At 41.7% G+C, this 16,550-nt stretch overlaps 1 protein-coding gene across 1 annotated transcript; it reads left to right on the top strand.

Annotated features, from left to right (window-relative positions):
* Positions 1-1,858: 1,858 nt before the first annotated feature.
* Positions 1,859-13,824, top strand: LOC117730577 (mitogen-activated protein kinase kinase kinase 12-like). The gene is made up of 13 exons (XM_034532365.1): positions 1,859-2,342; positions 4,453-4,636; positions 4,794-4,985; positions 5,349-5,507; positions 7,395-7,553; positions 7,769-7,877; positions 9,721-9,830; positions 9,992-10,108; positions 10,768-10,905; positions 11,196-11,904; positions 13,047-13,114; positions 13,289-13,589; positions 13,738-13,824. The coding sequence occupies exons 1-13, from the start codon at positions 1,859-1,861 to the stop codon at positions 13,822-13,824; spliced, it is 2,817 nt and encodes a 938-aa protein (XP_034388256.1).
* Positions 13,825-16,550: the final 2,726 nt, after the last annotated feature.

Here is a 16,550-nt window from a genome sequence, read left to right on the forward strand (position 1 = left end):
GGAATCGTAACCGCAGCAGGAGGTGCGAGGAGACGCGATGATGCGCGCGAGAACCCCCTCCGACACATCCACAATGCACTGGCCTGTAACCGAGCGCAGCCTGCTCCTGCAGCTCCCGCAGCTGATACCTCGAAATAAATCAAGTGAGAGCCGGAGCAGGACTATTAGGAGGCACGATCAGTCAGATGTGAATGATTATTCCAGATTTCACACACCAGATGTGTCTCAGGGGTTTGGTTTCTCTCCGCGCAGACGATTATAATGACTTTGAGCTTCAAGGTTCTGGCTTTTTGGATGCGTCCTTCAGGCTCCGTGTTGTTTTGGACTATCTTCATGTTTTCTCTCTTCATATTTTATGAATTATGGATGGTCATATATAGCTATAGGTCGTGGGGGCTGATAGATAATATATTTGATCCAAGGCACATTACTTGTGATGATATTAATTGTCACATTAAGGAATAGCCTTAATAGCATGTTAATACATTTAGGCTTAGTAATTCTACTCAAATTGACATGGGATATGTGCACGAAGCCCCCCTCACAATGATTATGATAACCTGCAAACTGATCCTGCATGTTTGCGATTTTCGAGAGGAAAACACCTTTGTTTTGTGTTTGTGTTTTTTGTACAACAACACAATGATGCTGGGTATTGATATGTATCATTATTTTACAAAGCAGGTAAACCCTGTCACCTCTACGTCGTGCTTGCCAGAGATAGCAGAGGAGAACTGGATGACTTAAAAAGGCCCCCGACAAGAAATCGTGCGTTTTCATTCTCCGCTGAGCGTGAATATGCTGTTTTCCTTGGAGAAATGACAAGCTTTGAAGAGGCTTGCAGAATTCTCTCGTTATTATACAGGCATCATTTGATCTTCTCCATTCTAATATGCCAGTGATGTTGCTCCAGTAGGATGTAAATAACCAGCTGTGGCACCATTCTGCCTTCATTGGTTTTGTTATTCATGAACATATGAACCATAAACCAAAAAGCAATTCAATATAATATTCTGTGAGGACAAGCTGTAAGATGTAAGGACATTACTTAATTGAGGTACTGTGATGCTGTGGTACCTCTCTAAGGTTGCCAAGGCAGCCTTAGAGAGGTGGTCTGACATGTTTTTGCTGCAGTACTTCATCAAGGGTAATCCTGAACTGAGGCTTTCTCTGATTTATGGTCCAGACAGGCTTCTCGTTTGTCCTTTGTCCACACGTCCTGAATCATGTTTCACATTCTAGTATTGATTTCATATCTTCAGATATCAGACATCATGACTCATAAGTTAATGTCATTGCTCTCATCAATAGCACATGCAGTGCCGACCACTGTACTCTCATATGTATTTACCTTTTCAAATGGCAAGAAAAAAATTGTTTCTGAGGTGTTGGTATAACTCTTCTATGCTGATGATGAACAATTTATTGTAATTGCACGTTCTTCACTGTTGTTGTGTACTCTCAACATAGACACCTATAGAGAAAGCTGCAAAGCACTGGGCGATACAACATAGAAACTACGAATGTGCATTTATTTGATATTGATCACAGCTTTAGGGAGGTGTGCCTTCTTGTCAGCCTGCATTTGCTGATAGTTCAGACAGAGCAGTCACTCCACTGAGTTCCTCTGCCACTTACAATAACTCATAGCTCAATGACCTACTATAGGAGACTTTAATACATATCTTCCAGAGGTGCACTCTCCTACAAACTCAATATTCAGCTGAATCAGCCATCATTGCTCCCAGAGAATCATTCTAACTTTGATTTGATTTATAACAATTTCCCTCCTTTTTTCTCTCTTCCTCTCTCACTATGTTTGATAGTTCTCTAGTTTTTCTGATAACCAAAGGCCCTCATGGCGCTTATTCATGAATCACGTGCCCCCTCGCCATCTCTTTCCGGCTTCAACAGTCCACTCTCTGATCCTCCATCCTTCCGCCGCCTCGATGCCGAAACGCCCTGCACCCCAGAAATGGACCTTACCCCGACCCAGTGCGTCCTTCGCAACGTCCTCTCCATAGACACCGGAGGTTCTGTCGAGCCCGGGGGTGGAGGAGGAGAGGGGCACACGGCCGCACACAACCAGACACCAAGCGAGGAACAACAGGAGCACTTTGCCAACAGTGTCCTGAAGCTTCATGAGCATGATGGAAGGACGGAGGGAGAGGGGCAGGAGATGGATGGCAGCTGCGTCAGGAGCCAGGCGGATGCCGCCAGGCTACAGTGCCAGTCTACCGGAGGGGGAGGAGGGTTTCTGGAAGGGTTGTTTGGGTGTCTGCGACCTGTCTGGACTATGATTGGCAAAGCTTACTCCACAGAGCACAAACACGGCCTGGACGGTAAGTGTAGCAGTCAAATCCATTTCACTGGAAACACACAAACACATCTACATACACATAGTTCTAACTTTTCAATGAAGCAAGCACCAGCTCACATTTAATTCCAGTGTGAAGCTTTGATGTGCTAATTAAATGATATTATCCTCCATTTTAGTTATATTAAACAGTTGATAGAAAAATGACTGCCACAAAGGCCATGTTATAAACCAACACTTTTGATGTGAAAGAGCGGCAGCCAGAGAAAGACTCTATCAAAGCTGCAAAGGGCTTATTTTCCGCTGATATTTTCCCCCAATCCACGCCTGCTTGTGCCCACCGCACCTTCTCCTTAGTACCCCCCCAATGAAACTAGCTCCCTGTGACGCTGTGTTGTTTATGTCTGCAGCCACTACAATAGCGCAGAACTCCCCCGGGACTCCTCTGCCAAATCTGCTCCATGAATTATGCATGGCCACGCTCCGACCCTGCGCCTCTCATCTCTATTAACGCAAACCTGACTCTCACATATAGGAGCCCGAGGATGGCAGCACACACACATATAAACACATCCACAAAATAAAAAAATACTTAATATCTAGCACTGACACAAACACATAAAGTAAGATAAGATGCCAAAAAACAACTTCATAGAATAAATACAGCATCGCGCATCAGGCCTGAAAATGGCAGATGTATAAGTCTCCTTGTCTTTATAGCCTTCTGATATTTTATCACCCGTTTGACTTCCACATCTCCCCTCCGCTCCCCTCCTCCTTCCATCTCTCATTGTCTCCTTTTCATCCTGTGCTGTTATCACTCCCAGCCCATCTGCACCTCGCTGCACCCCTCCTCCGTGCAGCCTCATATAAAGTCACACACACTCACAAGAGCAAAACGGGTAATATAAGAGTGACATAAATAGGGGCACTGCCAGTGAATGTCTATCTACCATATCACAAATGCTCTATTCTTAAGCTTTGATGGGAAGGCACAATGTAGCACAAAAGAAAGCTTGGAAATTGGCTGTCCTTTATTGATTGTGAAGGACTATGGAGTGCTTGGTGATGCTTTAGATTTCCTCAATTCTTCAGATCAAACACAGCAGACCTGGCAATATTCTGGTGTGTCAGATGTGGCCATATGTCTTTACTGTGGGACATTTGAGGGGCTCATTAGAGACAGTGTCCTCAATCTATCAGGAGATCATTAATCATTCATATAGTCCTTATTAATATGATAAATGTGTCTAAATCTTCTTTCAGCTAGTTAAGAACAGCAGCAAAAGAGGCTGTAAATATTCTCTGTATTAATAATCTGTCTTCAGCCACATGGACCCCTGCCGACCCAAGGGGAATCCCCCCCCCTCCCATTCTTGTCTCTTTACACGCACACACAAATAGATCTACCAAGACCACGACTGTCATCCCCCTCCACCTCCCTATTCAACGTACATCCACATTAGGCTCTCAAATCCCCCCCACAATATCCTCCTGAGCATTGGACCCCTGTTTTGCATCAGCCCCACAATGGCACTAAGCAGGATTTAGGAGGCTGAGGGAGAATTACCCACAAGAGATTAGAGCTTCCTGTCTATCTGCCTGCACACCCTTAGTCTTAGGTTAAGGTGAGGTTCAGCAACCGAAAAATAGTTCAACTTGGGCTCTGCGTTGACTGTAAGAGCCAGGGCTTATTACAAGTTTCAGTTTGACAGGTCCAACCTATATTTGTAAAATAGCACAGTTCGTTGTGTTGCCGTATGCTTGCTGCTACTAGCTTTAGTTTAACATCCAGGCTTTTCCGTATGAAGTGTCTTTTTCTGTCTTGATTTATTTTATGTATGCAACAACTGTTGAAAATGATTAAACAATGTGTAAAAAATAAACTTCATACCTCAACGTAAATGATATCTCTATTACTCATCCAAGGTGCAGTGGTTAATAACTTGATGGTGTTTGGTTATGTTATGAACATCAGCCTCATCACCCTTAAGAATATGAGTTTGCGGGCCAACATAACCTGAAATAAGTACAGGTTAATATGGTAATCATTAATCTGCTCTGTAGCCATAGTTAATCTGTTACTACACCGATAAACGACTACTTTGCCTCCATCTTTTTTCCCCCAACCTCAGAGGCTTGGGAGATCCCATTCGAAGAGATATCTGACCTGCAGTGGGTGGGCAGCGGAGCGCAGGGTGCCGTCTTTCTGGGCAAGCTGCACGGACAGGAAGTGGCTGTTAAGAAAGTGCGAAACATCAAAGAGACAGACATCAAGCACCTGCGCAAGCTCAAACACCCCAACATCATCACTTTCAAGTTAGTGGGAACAATCAGTTGACTTATTAGATCAATAAGTGTGCAGAATTTTCCACGAAAAGAAAGTGAAATGCCTATAAACGTTCATATTTTCTATTCATTCCTGGCATTGTATCAACTCGAATATGTTCTGTCTTGATATCTCTACACTCCACAGAGGTATTTGTACCCAGGCTCCGTGCTACTGTATCATCATGGAGTACTGTGCCCAGGGACAGCTGTATGAGGTGCTGAGAGCAGGCAGGCAGATACATCCATCCCTGCTTATGGACTGGGCCATGGGCATCGCTGGGGGCATGAACTATCTTCACCTCCACAAAATCATCCACAGAGACCTCAAGTCACCAAAGTGAGTTTTGTAGACCTGTTGAAAAATGAATTGTGTGGTTAACTGAAAACCCAAATGTAAACAATAATGTTAAAGCAAAGAAGTCACTAAATAGTTACAATTAAAGCGTAGGTCCAATTTAGATAGTTCAGTTATTTTTTTCTGAATAGATTAGATTATCCAGGAAAAAGTTTTTCTCCTTCCTCCTTACAATCATCTTGTAAACCATCCGTTTTATCGGGTGGCCTTCAGCTTGGGAAGCACTACTTTACAAAGATACATTGATTGGACAATTGTAGATGCTGAGATTGGGCAAATTTCTAATTCTGCCGTACACAGCACACAGACTCAAATATAAACTCTGCGTCCACTGTTTCATTCCAGCATGCTGATCACTTACGACGACGCAGTCAAGATTTCTGATTTTGGCACGTCCAAGGAGCTCAGTGACAAGAGCACCAAGATGTCCTTTGCTGGTACGGTGGCCTGGATGGCTCCTGAAGTGATACGCAACGAACCCGTCTCAGAGAAAGTGGATATTTGGTAGGTGTCATAACCCTTTTACACTGTTCTTTTGCACTGTTGAACGTCTGCAATTTCCCCTTGTGATTTGTCTTATCTGTCATTGAATCAACATAAAATCTCATTAGTTACAGTCTACTACAGTATAGAGCGCAGGATCCTATTTCCAGAAAATCTATTGAGTATTATGTACAATATCTCATTACATGAAATTCTATAGGGCCTCGGCCAAATCTGATGGGTTGCCCTATGTTAAGCCCTGATCTCCCCCAATACATTTCCCCCCTTTCTCTCTCTCTCTCCCATCCTACATCCTTCCATCACTCTTCCTCTCCGTCCTGAAAGGAACGCTGGCTAATTTAATAATTGATTTGCCAGATGCTGCAGTGCTCAGGAGAGGCTGGAATAACCTTCCGAGCCTGCGGATGGTTTGGCACAGGGCCAGCAGTGCATTAGCAGAGAAGTGAAAATAGGATTAAAAAGCTTTTCATGTTGAAAGAAAGCAAAGCATGGGTGTATACCGTCCAGTTTTGCTTAAGTGTATGTCAACTATGTCGCAGTTCATATCACGAAAAGAGTCAGTATTATATTGTGATGTATTCAGTTGTGTGTTGTGCTGACATACATCTGGTACAACTCATGTTCCTGTCTGATCTTTTATAAGAAAGCCAGAGCTAGATTTTACATAATACATTAATTAAACAAAACGTAACATTTCTTAACTTTACCTAAAATCAATGCAAACATGTCTGCTGTTGAAAGGGCAGCAGCGAGTCACAAGGTGAACAAATTAAACACAATAATTAGGAGAAGAATACATACTATTAATCACAAAAGATATTAAACAATCACAAAACAAGATAAGGAAATGTGACTGACTCCAGGGCCTATATATTGATGCTGCATTGCATTATGTAAAATAAATGTAAAACAGCAAAAATGTGTTTCACTTGGTTAGTGAGCTGCTGGATAAAATGATCAAACAAAATAAATTGTATTGCAAGACAGAAACAACAACAACAACAACAAAAAGTGGTGATTTTCGGTTAAGTGCACTGCATCACTTTTATTCGTAATGGCACATATTTCCATTTTTTCTTGTTCTACTTTAAGATAAGTGTCACTGAATTGATAAATGGACCATTCATTGCATTACTTGTATAGAAATAAACCAATAACTAACAGCTAATATTTAACTTGGTTTAACCAATCAACTATCTTTTCTTGTGCATGTATATCATGAATAACAAACGAGTAGATGGAGGAGACTAACAATACACATGTAAACACAACACTGCACACCTCCTCAATGCTGTGTGATGCTATTGGCACCTTGGATACTGTAAATGGTCACCGGGGCAACTCTAGGAGTCACAAACCCACAACAGACTTTCCTTAGTTACCTTTTCCTGTGGGCCTGCTCTCTTGCTCTCTCTCACCACACAAAGATGGAGCTTGTCAATGAAATGCTGAGCTGTGGGGAAATAAACCTTTGTGTTGTGGTAAAACCTAAAAGATCTGATGAATTTGTCACCAATTTGCTGTATTTTTGGTAAAAACCTAGATTGACATAAAAGGGAATCCACAATATACTGATTAGGCTTAACTATAACTGTTAAACATTCATTTACATGATTCTAACGATAGAAAATTGTTAGCAGTGATAAAAGTTGTCATACCAAACTGATTAAACCTTGATAATAAGCTACCAAAGACTAGCCACAAGGCATTAGCATCAAAGGCTTTTTTACAGTGACAACGAATCCATCAGACGTAACATCTGTAATCTAAATCTCAAGATTTATTTCCGCAAAGTTAAAAGTGTGACATTTCAGTCACGCTCCCTTTCATCAGTCCACTTCACATCTTTATCAATGTGTCTGAAAGTAAAAACTCCACATCTCTCAGGTCATTCGGTGTGGTGCTGTGGGAGATGCTGACAGGAGAGGTGCCCTATAAGGATGTGGACTCCTCCGCGATCATCTGGGGAGTGGGCAACAACAGTCTCCATCTGCCTGTACCTGATAGCTGCCCCGACAGCTTCAAACTGCTCCTGAGGCAATGTTGGTGAGTGGAAGGGAGGAGGAGGAAGGAAGCAGACAGAGATGGATGGACGAAGAATGATGTTGAGGCATCAGCACTAGGAGAATATAAAGAAGTTAGAAGCTTTAGGAAGGCTGAGAGACATAAAAACAACATTTAAAAAAAGAGATCTGAAATAATAAGTTTTTTATTTCCATGTTTCTTGCATTTCTGACAACATATTTGTTTAAACTGGCCAGGAACTGCAAGCCAAGAAACAGGCCTTCCTTCCGACAGATTCTCCTGCATCTTGACATCGCCTCAGCAGATATACTATCGACTCCACAAGAAACCTACTTTCAGACTCAGGTGAGTTTCCCTTATCTCTGCCAACGGCCTAACTTTGAAAATCAAATGCCGAGAACAATTTGATTTAAGGGCATGTTTCGACTTTTTTCAGTATAGTTTAAAGATAATGTAGAAAGTATACAGAAAAGGGGGTAATAAAGTCAAACGGTACTCAATTCACCATCTTGTTCAGACACTATATGCGTAATTAGGGGAAAATACATTTGAGAAGCATCACGTCTCAGTCTCCCTTGTCAAATATATAAAAATGAATAGACAGATCAGATGAGGTACGCATAAGCTATATATTTCTCTTAATAGAAAACCTCCTGTCAACAGCAGTCAGTATCTCTAATAGTAATTTTGCTGTCAACTCACTCTCATTTGTTTCCAGTCTGCTGCAGTAACTACAAGCAGTGCAGCTGCACTGAGGCCCCCAAGCCCCTCGGGGACCCCCAACTAATAATACCTGTCTTTTCAATCACAAAATATTATTGTTGGTTCCTTGGTCTTTGTTCCTTGCCACAGATTTCAGCCTCCCATCATATCCAAGCAAAATGGTGAAAGGTCTATGTGAGGTAGAGGGTGTGTCTGTGAAAGGGTGGGGGATGGGGAGGCCATGTTAGACCACTGCGAACCCAAACAGATGAAGGGCAGGAGACAGAAAAGTATAATTATGTGGAGGAAGATATGTCTTTACTCAGCCATGCAGAACCACAGATCCATTTATAACTCAAGCATGTATAATCGTAAGACACACTCATGCACACAAACACACACAATTCACAAGATTTAATTTCCTCCTCGCAGCAACACACTGCGTCCTCCTTCTTTTATGTCTCCTGATGCAAAATACAAACCTCTTTCACTCTCTCCACTTATCCTTGATCCTTTATTTCTCCCTGTTCCCCTTCCCCCGCTGCAACCCTCCCCAGTTTCTCTCCTCTGTGCCCCATAATGGATTTTTCTTGTGACGTTAGAAATAAGTATTTGCTGCTGGAGTGTATTGATCGCTTTAATGGTAGGGAGCAGAGAGTAAAGAGAGAGGAGAGAGAGGGGACTGGAGATATAGAAGAGTGTGCACAAGAGTCCATTAGCTTAATAAGAAGAGCATCACTCATGCGCAGGGAGAAATACACACACATGGTGCACGCACATGCGTGTACGTGCACACTTGTATATCAGACTTCCTTTGTCCTTTTATATGACAGGTATCAGATAACAGCTGTCACGCTCCACTGTGTGCAAGAAAAGGCTCACGCTGCATCTTTTCTTTTGTGCTTATGTCATGTCAGTTCATGTTCAGTTTTGCTCTCTGTGTATCGATTATCATCTGACAGCTTAATGGGTTTTGTTTCAATGATAAACGGGAACCCTCGGTCGCTCTGCAAATTGAGAGCTTTTTTACCAGATCAAGGTGCAATGAAGTTTATTCTCAATATTGATATAGCCTGATAGTATATTATTACTCGAATTAAATTGAGTCATACTTTATTATTCCAATTAAAAACATAGGAATGTGTGCAAATCATAATAATAAAACACAGAAATACAAAACAGGTGCTTACATAGTGTTGCAGATGGAAAGAACAAACTACCGAAATATAACTGAATATATGATGGAGCAGGTACCTGATTGATCTTCTGTTGTATCCCGAGCTACAGAGAAAGTATTTACACTACTCAGAGTAAAAGCATTGATCATAGTATTGATAGTAGTAGTAATATTAGAAGATGAAGAAGACACCAAAATGATCTCCTTATACCCTTTTCGTTATTCTTGTACCTGTAAAATGGTGGAACCTTCAGTAACTGTAACTCATTATTACCTGCTCTGATGGATGTGTTTTATGTGTTTCACCAGGTGGAGTGGAGGGATGAGGTGAGGCACCACTTTGAGAAGCTCAAGTCTGAGGGGACGTGTATTCACAGGCTGGACGAGGAGCTGCTCAAAAGACGCAGAGAAGAACTCAGGTTAGTAAAGAAAGTGTAACATGCACACACAAAGAGGATGAACTTCCTATATATAGATAGTAACCACGAACAAAGACATATGGATAAGCCAACCATTTAAAAACACATACAATTAGATATAAATGTATTTAGGTCATTCTCCTATCTATCTCTCCACACAGACATGCACTGGACATCCGGGAGCACTACGAGAGGAAACTGGAGAGAGCCAACAATCTCTACATGGAACTCAATGCCATCATGCTACAGCTGGAGATCAAAGAGAAAGAACTTCACAAGTATGAAACGTGCCATTGATTAACAGTACCTTTTTTTTTTTTTTATCTATTTTTTACTCACCTCCATTGGAAGTTTCCATGTTTTTGACATTGAATCAAAGGAAGTCTGTTGTGGCTTTTGCAGTTGATTAACAACGTCTGTTTATCGTCAAAGTAAAAGCAGGTCTCTACAAAGGCTCAGGGCTCTAAATGAATTGAAAACGTAAAATACTTTTTATACGTTTGCATACGTCTATGTTTAGTAGATGCCCATTTGGCAGCATAAACAGCTTTGTCTCATATCAGCTTTGCACATCTTATGTCCAGAGTTCTGTGAGGTTGCACTGAGAATGTGAGTGAAAAGCATTTATCAAGTCCTGCCAAATTAATCGTTAGAAATCAAGTAGACTAGGATGGTATAGTCTTTTTTTTAATGCACTGTAACAGTTGGAAAACTAGGGTTGTAATTGTTCAGATACTTTGAACTAATAGCTTTATCCATCAACAGTGGTTAAGCAGTGTTTAAAAAAAAAGGAAAAAAACACATTAAAGGGAATCCGTAATGCAAAGTGATGGGCCAGTCACTCAGGGCCACTGCTTGTAACAAAGTGCTCTCTTATTCCATGCTGAGCATCCATTGACATCCATAAACAAGTATTGGCTTTGTGTTTAAACATCAGGAGGGAGCATTCACTGGACAAGAAGTACCCGGGCTGCGTCAAGCACCACAGCTCCAGACAGTCGGCCTCCTCCAACTCGATGGAGAAGCTCATGAAGAAACGCAACATACCTCAGAAGCTGCCTTCATACAGCAAGAGGTGGGACAGCGAGGAGTCATTTAAGTTTGCAGCATTTATTTGTGGCTGGTTTGATCAAGTTTCTCATAAATATCATGTCATGTTAAAAGATAAGTCTGGTGAGTTGGACAGTACTAGTTTCAGGAATTTGTTGACAATAACAGAAATATAGAATATGTCCAGCCTCGTCCTTCAATGTGTATGGGGAAGAATGTGCACAATAACCTTGCACCTATCAAGCAATGAATGAATTTAAAAGTTTATTCTTTCCCCATGTTTTTTTTTATTAATTCTGTCTCTGCCCTTTCCAGGCCAGACTTACTAAAGTCCGAGGTCATCCTCCCCAAACTGGACTCTTCCATGACCCAGGTCACAATCCCCAACAAGGGCTCTACCTCACCTGGCCGCTCACGCAGAGGGAAACCCCGCTACAGGAAGGCTGGTAAAGGCAGCAGTGGGGACTTGGCTCAGCTGAAAGCCACTCTCTCCTCTTCATTAGCCATGGTCAACTCCACCTCATCTGTTCCCAGCAGCAAGCAGCATTTAGACCCAAGTGCAGCCCTCAGAGGCCTGCAGCACGATCTGCTGCTCAAGAAGATGTACTCCTCAAGCCCGGATCTCATTTCAACCACCTTGGAGGCGGAAGGCCGGAGGAAGGGGCAGGTCAGGCCGGGGCTGGACAGAGCGGGCAGCCAGAGCGCATCAGCCGGGCTGGGGGAGAGTAGAAGTACTGGAGGACCCGAGGAGGGACCAGATGTGAATGTAGGGACAGATGACCTGGCTGAAACACCTCCACGCAGTGACACGCCCAGCGAGGATGCAGCTTCTATCCCGTTCTCCAGTAGCCCCGACTCCCCATGCGGCAGGGGAGCCGCTGCAGGCAGGCCGTCAGTGCTCGGAAACCCCCGTGCTTCCCACGAGGGCGAGGAGAAGGACGGGGTGGTGAACACACGTTCGCCCAGAAGTCAACGCCTCACTCCTGCTGCACTGCTCTACAGGGCAGCAGTCACACGCAGTCAGGTGAGCTTCTTCAAAAGCATTGTTTAGTCTAGTTAGACAACGCATTGTCTAATTGTGGCCCAGTTTCCCCAACTAATTTTCACTTCTTCCAAGGGTGCAAAAGAATAATTAGCAGGGAAGGGCTTCGGGGAAATACAACCATTTTGATTTGAATGTGTTGCCAGTTAAGCAACACATTTTCCTGCCTTTATCACTGTGTCTGTCTTGACTCAAACCGAGGTGTATTTACTTATAGTAACAACTGTCTAGACCAGAAGTATTCAGTTCAAACTCAACAAGGTCCAGTCAGAGAGAATGGCCTCATGCAAATGTCCGGAACATCTCAATAATGTCCAACATGCGCTATCGGCATTAACGAATCAGCATCTGTGTCAAACAACAGAAAAATAAAATAAGATAAGATAATCCTTTATTAGTCCCGCAGTGGGGAAATTGACAGGATTACAGTAGCAAAGGGGTAAAGTGCACACAAGACATAGTAGGATCAAATATAACAACAGTAAATAAAACAGTAAACAGTCTACGGTAGCTGAATAATATATACAATATACAATAATATGTGCACACAGGCAGAATTAATATTAATATTGCACAGGTTGAATTGAATGAAGTGATTAAGTGTTTTTAAGTGCTGTCATGCTATGCAGATTGAATTGTTTTGCTGTAATAATTGACACTAAAGTCCCGATAGTCAAAACTTGACTCTAATCTGTTGAATATAATAATATAATATCTTGATTTTATTTTTGTTTTATAGATGCCATGCTACAAAAAATGATAACACACGGAAACCACAGAGTTTCCAAGTGGTTAATTACTGCTACCTGTGCATTTGTCGTGGTAGTTGCAACTTCAAATTTCTGTTTAACATGATTTGTATGGGCCACAAGTTAGAAATGACTGATGAATATGTATAAGTATCAAAATATGTATAATTAGCAAAAAGCATTGATGATTCAGTCATCCCAAAATCTCAGTCCCTTTGGCTTTCTGGAAGTGACACCGTGAACAGTTTGAACCCAGGGTGCCATCGAGGTCATATCTAACCAGACGGCTCAGGGGTCTTGGAAAGGAATCAGGGTGAATAGAGTGAAATGAGACATGGAATCATTGGGTTTTCATGCATACTAATTTCCCTGCAGAGACGTGGAGTGTCGTCAGAGGAAGAGGAAGGAGAGGTGGACAGTGAAGTGGAGTTGCCAAGGAGACGGTACGAGTTGTTGAACTCTTTAATATAGTTATTGAAGGTCTACTCTATTTATATTTCCCTTTGTACATCCATACAGTGTATGTGAATATTAGCAACAAATAAATTATGTAAGTGTGATCCTTCATTTCTCTCTGCTGTAAAGTACTCATTGTATGTGTACTCTTTCTCACGCAGGCGTCCTGTGAGCATGAGCAAGTGCCAGTCCCTGTCCACCTTCAGCTCAGAGAACTTGTCGGTGTCGGACGGCGAGGAGGGAAACACCACCGACCACTCCCACAGCGGCACCCCGGACGTGGTCAGCACCAACACCGACGATCGTCTTGACGACAAGAGCGACGACCTGCTGTCTCAGGGCTCGGAGATTCCCGCTGACCCCTCCGACTCAACCCAGCTGGGCTCTGACGGGTTGTCTGAGAAGGAAGCTATTCTCCGACAAGTCAAGACCCAGCTCGCGAGTAATGATCATACTTATGAGGTGGGCAGAAGAGAGTGAATCAAAGGAGAATATTGACTGATATATATTGTATATAGATACTAAAATGCAGATAATAGGGCAGAATCTGTCAACATTGCAGTCTGTTGCTGCTCAAACTCACATAATTCATGTTTGTCCTTCCCAACAGGGCCGGTATGATGACTCTGACTGTGACAGTGCAGAGCTGGACCATTCAGGCAGTGCAGAGCCCAGCCAACCACCAGCCAGCTGGTGAAAATCTGACACCTCAACCCACTCAAACTCCTGCAGATCTGACCTGTGAATGCCTCGTTTAATCGAAATAGACCTTCGAATACACAGAGACATGATCAGGGACATTGCAGAGAAGGAGGAAATGAGGCGTTTCTCTGCCATCGCGAGCAAGAAGACAAAACAAACCCTTGGTGAGTGTTCTCAAAAAACTGATATCGGGCAGGGGGGTGGGGGGGTGGGGGGGTGGAGAGACAGAAATTCCCGTTTCATTAGAGATAAATTGGTCACAGTGAAACTGAATTGGGGCACTAGCCGAGCTGACAGAGCAGCAGCTGTCATAGCAACTGGCCCAAAATCAGCTTTACAAAAACACCTCAACAACCGAGGCCTCAGTCAAAGTGGCCATCCACACAACTGTCTATGAACGTCTCCTTTCATCTTCCATGTCAATTTGTGTTTTTTATCTCCATTATAAAAATGTGTCATATTATTTCACATCATGTCATATGAGAACATGATTATAAGATCTTATCAGGGTGTCATTAAAGTCTAATGTTTCTGTTGTCAACGTCACTGGGACATCCGCTGATGTTGTTGCTTGCACTTAATTCATGAAATGTACTGATTTCCTCATGATCATAGTGCCATATTGCATTTTCTCTCAAAAACGTTATGCACTGACTAATTTATTATTATTAATGACATTCGTAAAAAAAAAAGTTTACAATTTTCATTTGTATTGTTTACATGTTTTATGTATATTTGTGTCATGGATTATGTTTCCATTTTCTACACCTGTGTTTTAATATCTATGTAAATATGTGATGTTGTAAAATTTTTAAATTTTTAAAAATGTGAGATTGTATCATTTAAAGGTGCTGATGTTTCTAATTAGGTGGCGCTAATCTATTTGAACCTCAAAAAGCTTATGGTAGTAGAATGTACTGTAGCTGCTGTTCATGTCCGAGCATCAAAACACAGATAAAAGAGGAACATGTGAACAAAGAAAAAGCAATATGTCTGCTCCTGTCATGTCACAGGACAAAAGAACCACAGCTGACTTCATTCAGGGCAGATGGGCTTTTTTTAAAATTAGTATTGCAGTGTCTACTGTATTAAAACGCAATACCAGTCTGAACCCCTTTTTGAACATCTCGGGGTGTATATAGCATCAGAGAAGCATGCTTGTGATACAGTATGGGTGGCTTATTGGTGACTAGAATATTAGATACATCCATCCAGCAACTAAAGACTGCTGACTTAATGACTGAAGGCATATGAATGACAGGGACACAAAACAACAAAATAGAACAACGGCAAAATATGACATTACTTTCATGGTTTTCTGCTTTCACTCAGGTCTGACTTTGCCAGACTTGCGGCCACACGTTTGCAGTGTACCAGCACAGAAGAGATGTTGATTTGCATTTTTCATAATAAATCAGTTTTTGTGACATGTGAATGTTAAGTTTAGTAGAAGACAAAGCTATAACAGGCTTATCTGTGGCAGAATATGACATTTACCTTAAGTTTAATCAGTAATGCTGAAAAATGTGGAACACAATTTAGCAGTTTTTCCTGTCCACTCAAAAAATAAAAACGTGTCTAAAAATGAGGCCTGTGATATGATTTAACCACTTTTACTTAATGCCCCCTTGCCCTAACATAGCAGAATAATTTACATTAAATGTCATTTAGCTGACGCTTTTATCCAAATTTAGATGTTGATGCTTTACAAGTCCAGAATATGGCTCATCATTTTACAGAAAGGTCACTGACATTGCCCGACTCCTCACCAATCAACAGTAATTATTTTACAACTGTGCAAGGGCTCCGTCATAAGACAGTGTGATACATAACACTCTGGTTTTGATGTACTTGTGTCCCTTGACAAGCCTTCTTGTGTGCATGTGGTTCAACCCGACTGCACAACTGCATCAGGTCCCACTCAATAAGCTAGAAAAGGCAGCTTGGTTTAGTTTTTTTATCTGGTGTTAAGTTTTAAACATTTTAAATTTGTAGAATATTTTAAACAGATTGTACCCCCAAGATTTAAAGCTCGGAATCGTCCTGCAGGATACAATGTTGCCAAAAAGCAAAACTACTGCCCTCTAGTGTCTCGATTGTGGAGGTACGTGTTTCCGATGATGCTGATTGAAAAAACCCTGTATGAATTGAAACGTTTGCTTTTTCTATTATTGTAACTGTACAATAAATATATTTAAGAAACAATTTAAAATAAAATCCAACCTATAAAATCTCCACTTGTGTGTCGAGTATACTTTAGCCAGTGACAAAATCCTCAAGACAAGTTGTGGTTTGAGCATTTCACATCTTTATTTCAGTTTTTTTTTTTTTTTTTAAACAATGTTGTGGCACCCAGGTCTACAGTCTCAAAATGTGCACAAAAGTTTTTCTTTCCTGCAAATAAAAAATAAAATCATTTTCTGAGCAAAGCAAAGAGCAGGAAACTAGTGTTAATACACAACCCTTTCTTTGTCTAGTTCCAGAGCCTCATCACATCCAATAAGACAGATCACTCATTTTCCAGGAGTTAATCCCCCTTTGGTAGTTTAAAAAAAAATAGTTCCTCCATTTAAAACAAATATTGCGACTTTTTTTTAAATTTTTTTTATAGTATATATCAGTCTTTACAAAAAAAGTGAGGAGAACCCTCTGCTTCAAATTCCTAGAGCCAAGCCCAAATCCCCCAAAAACCTCCCATCCCAGCAAAATATCAACGCATGA

This window comes from Cyclopterus lumpus, chromosome 5, assembly GCF_009769545.1.
Source record: "Cyclopterus lumpus isolate fCycLum1 chromosome 5, fCycLum1.pri, whole genome shotgun sequence".
Classification (NCBI taxonomy): Eukaryota; Metazoa; Chordata; class Actinopteri; order Perciformes; family Cyclopteridae; genus Cyclopterus; species Cyclopterus lumpus.

Excerpts from the sequence above, each read along its gene's own strand:
- LOC117730577 (XM_034532365.1), top strand. The coding sequence starts at position 1,859 with ATGGCGCTTATTCATGAATCACGTGCCCCCTCGCCATCTCTTTCCGGC. Across the intron at positions 4,637-4,793 it reads CCCAACATCATCACTTTCAA|AGGTATTTGTACCCAGGCTC; the intron begins GTTAGTGGGAAC and ends TACACTCCACAG. Across the intron at positions 7,878-9,720 it reads AAACCTACTTTCAGACTCAG|GTGGAGTGGAGGGATGAGGT; the intron begins GTGAGTTTCCCT and ends GTGTTTCACCAG.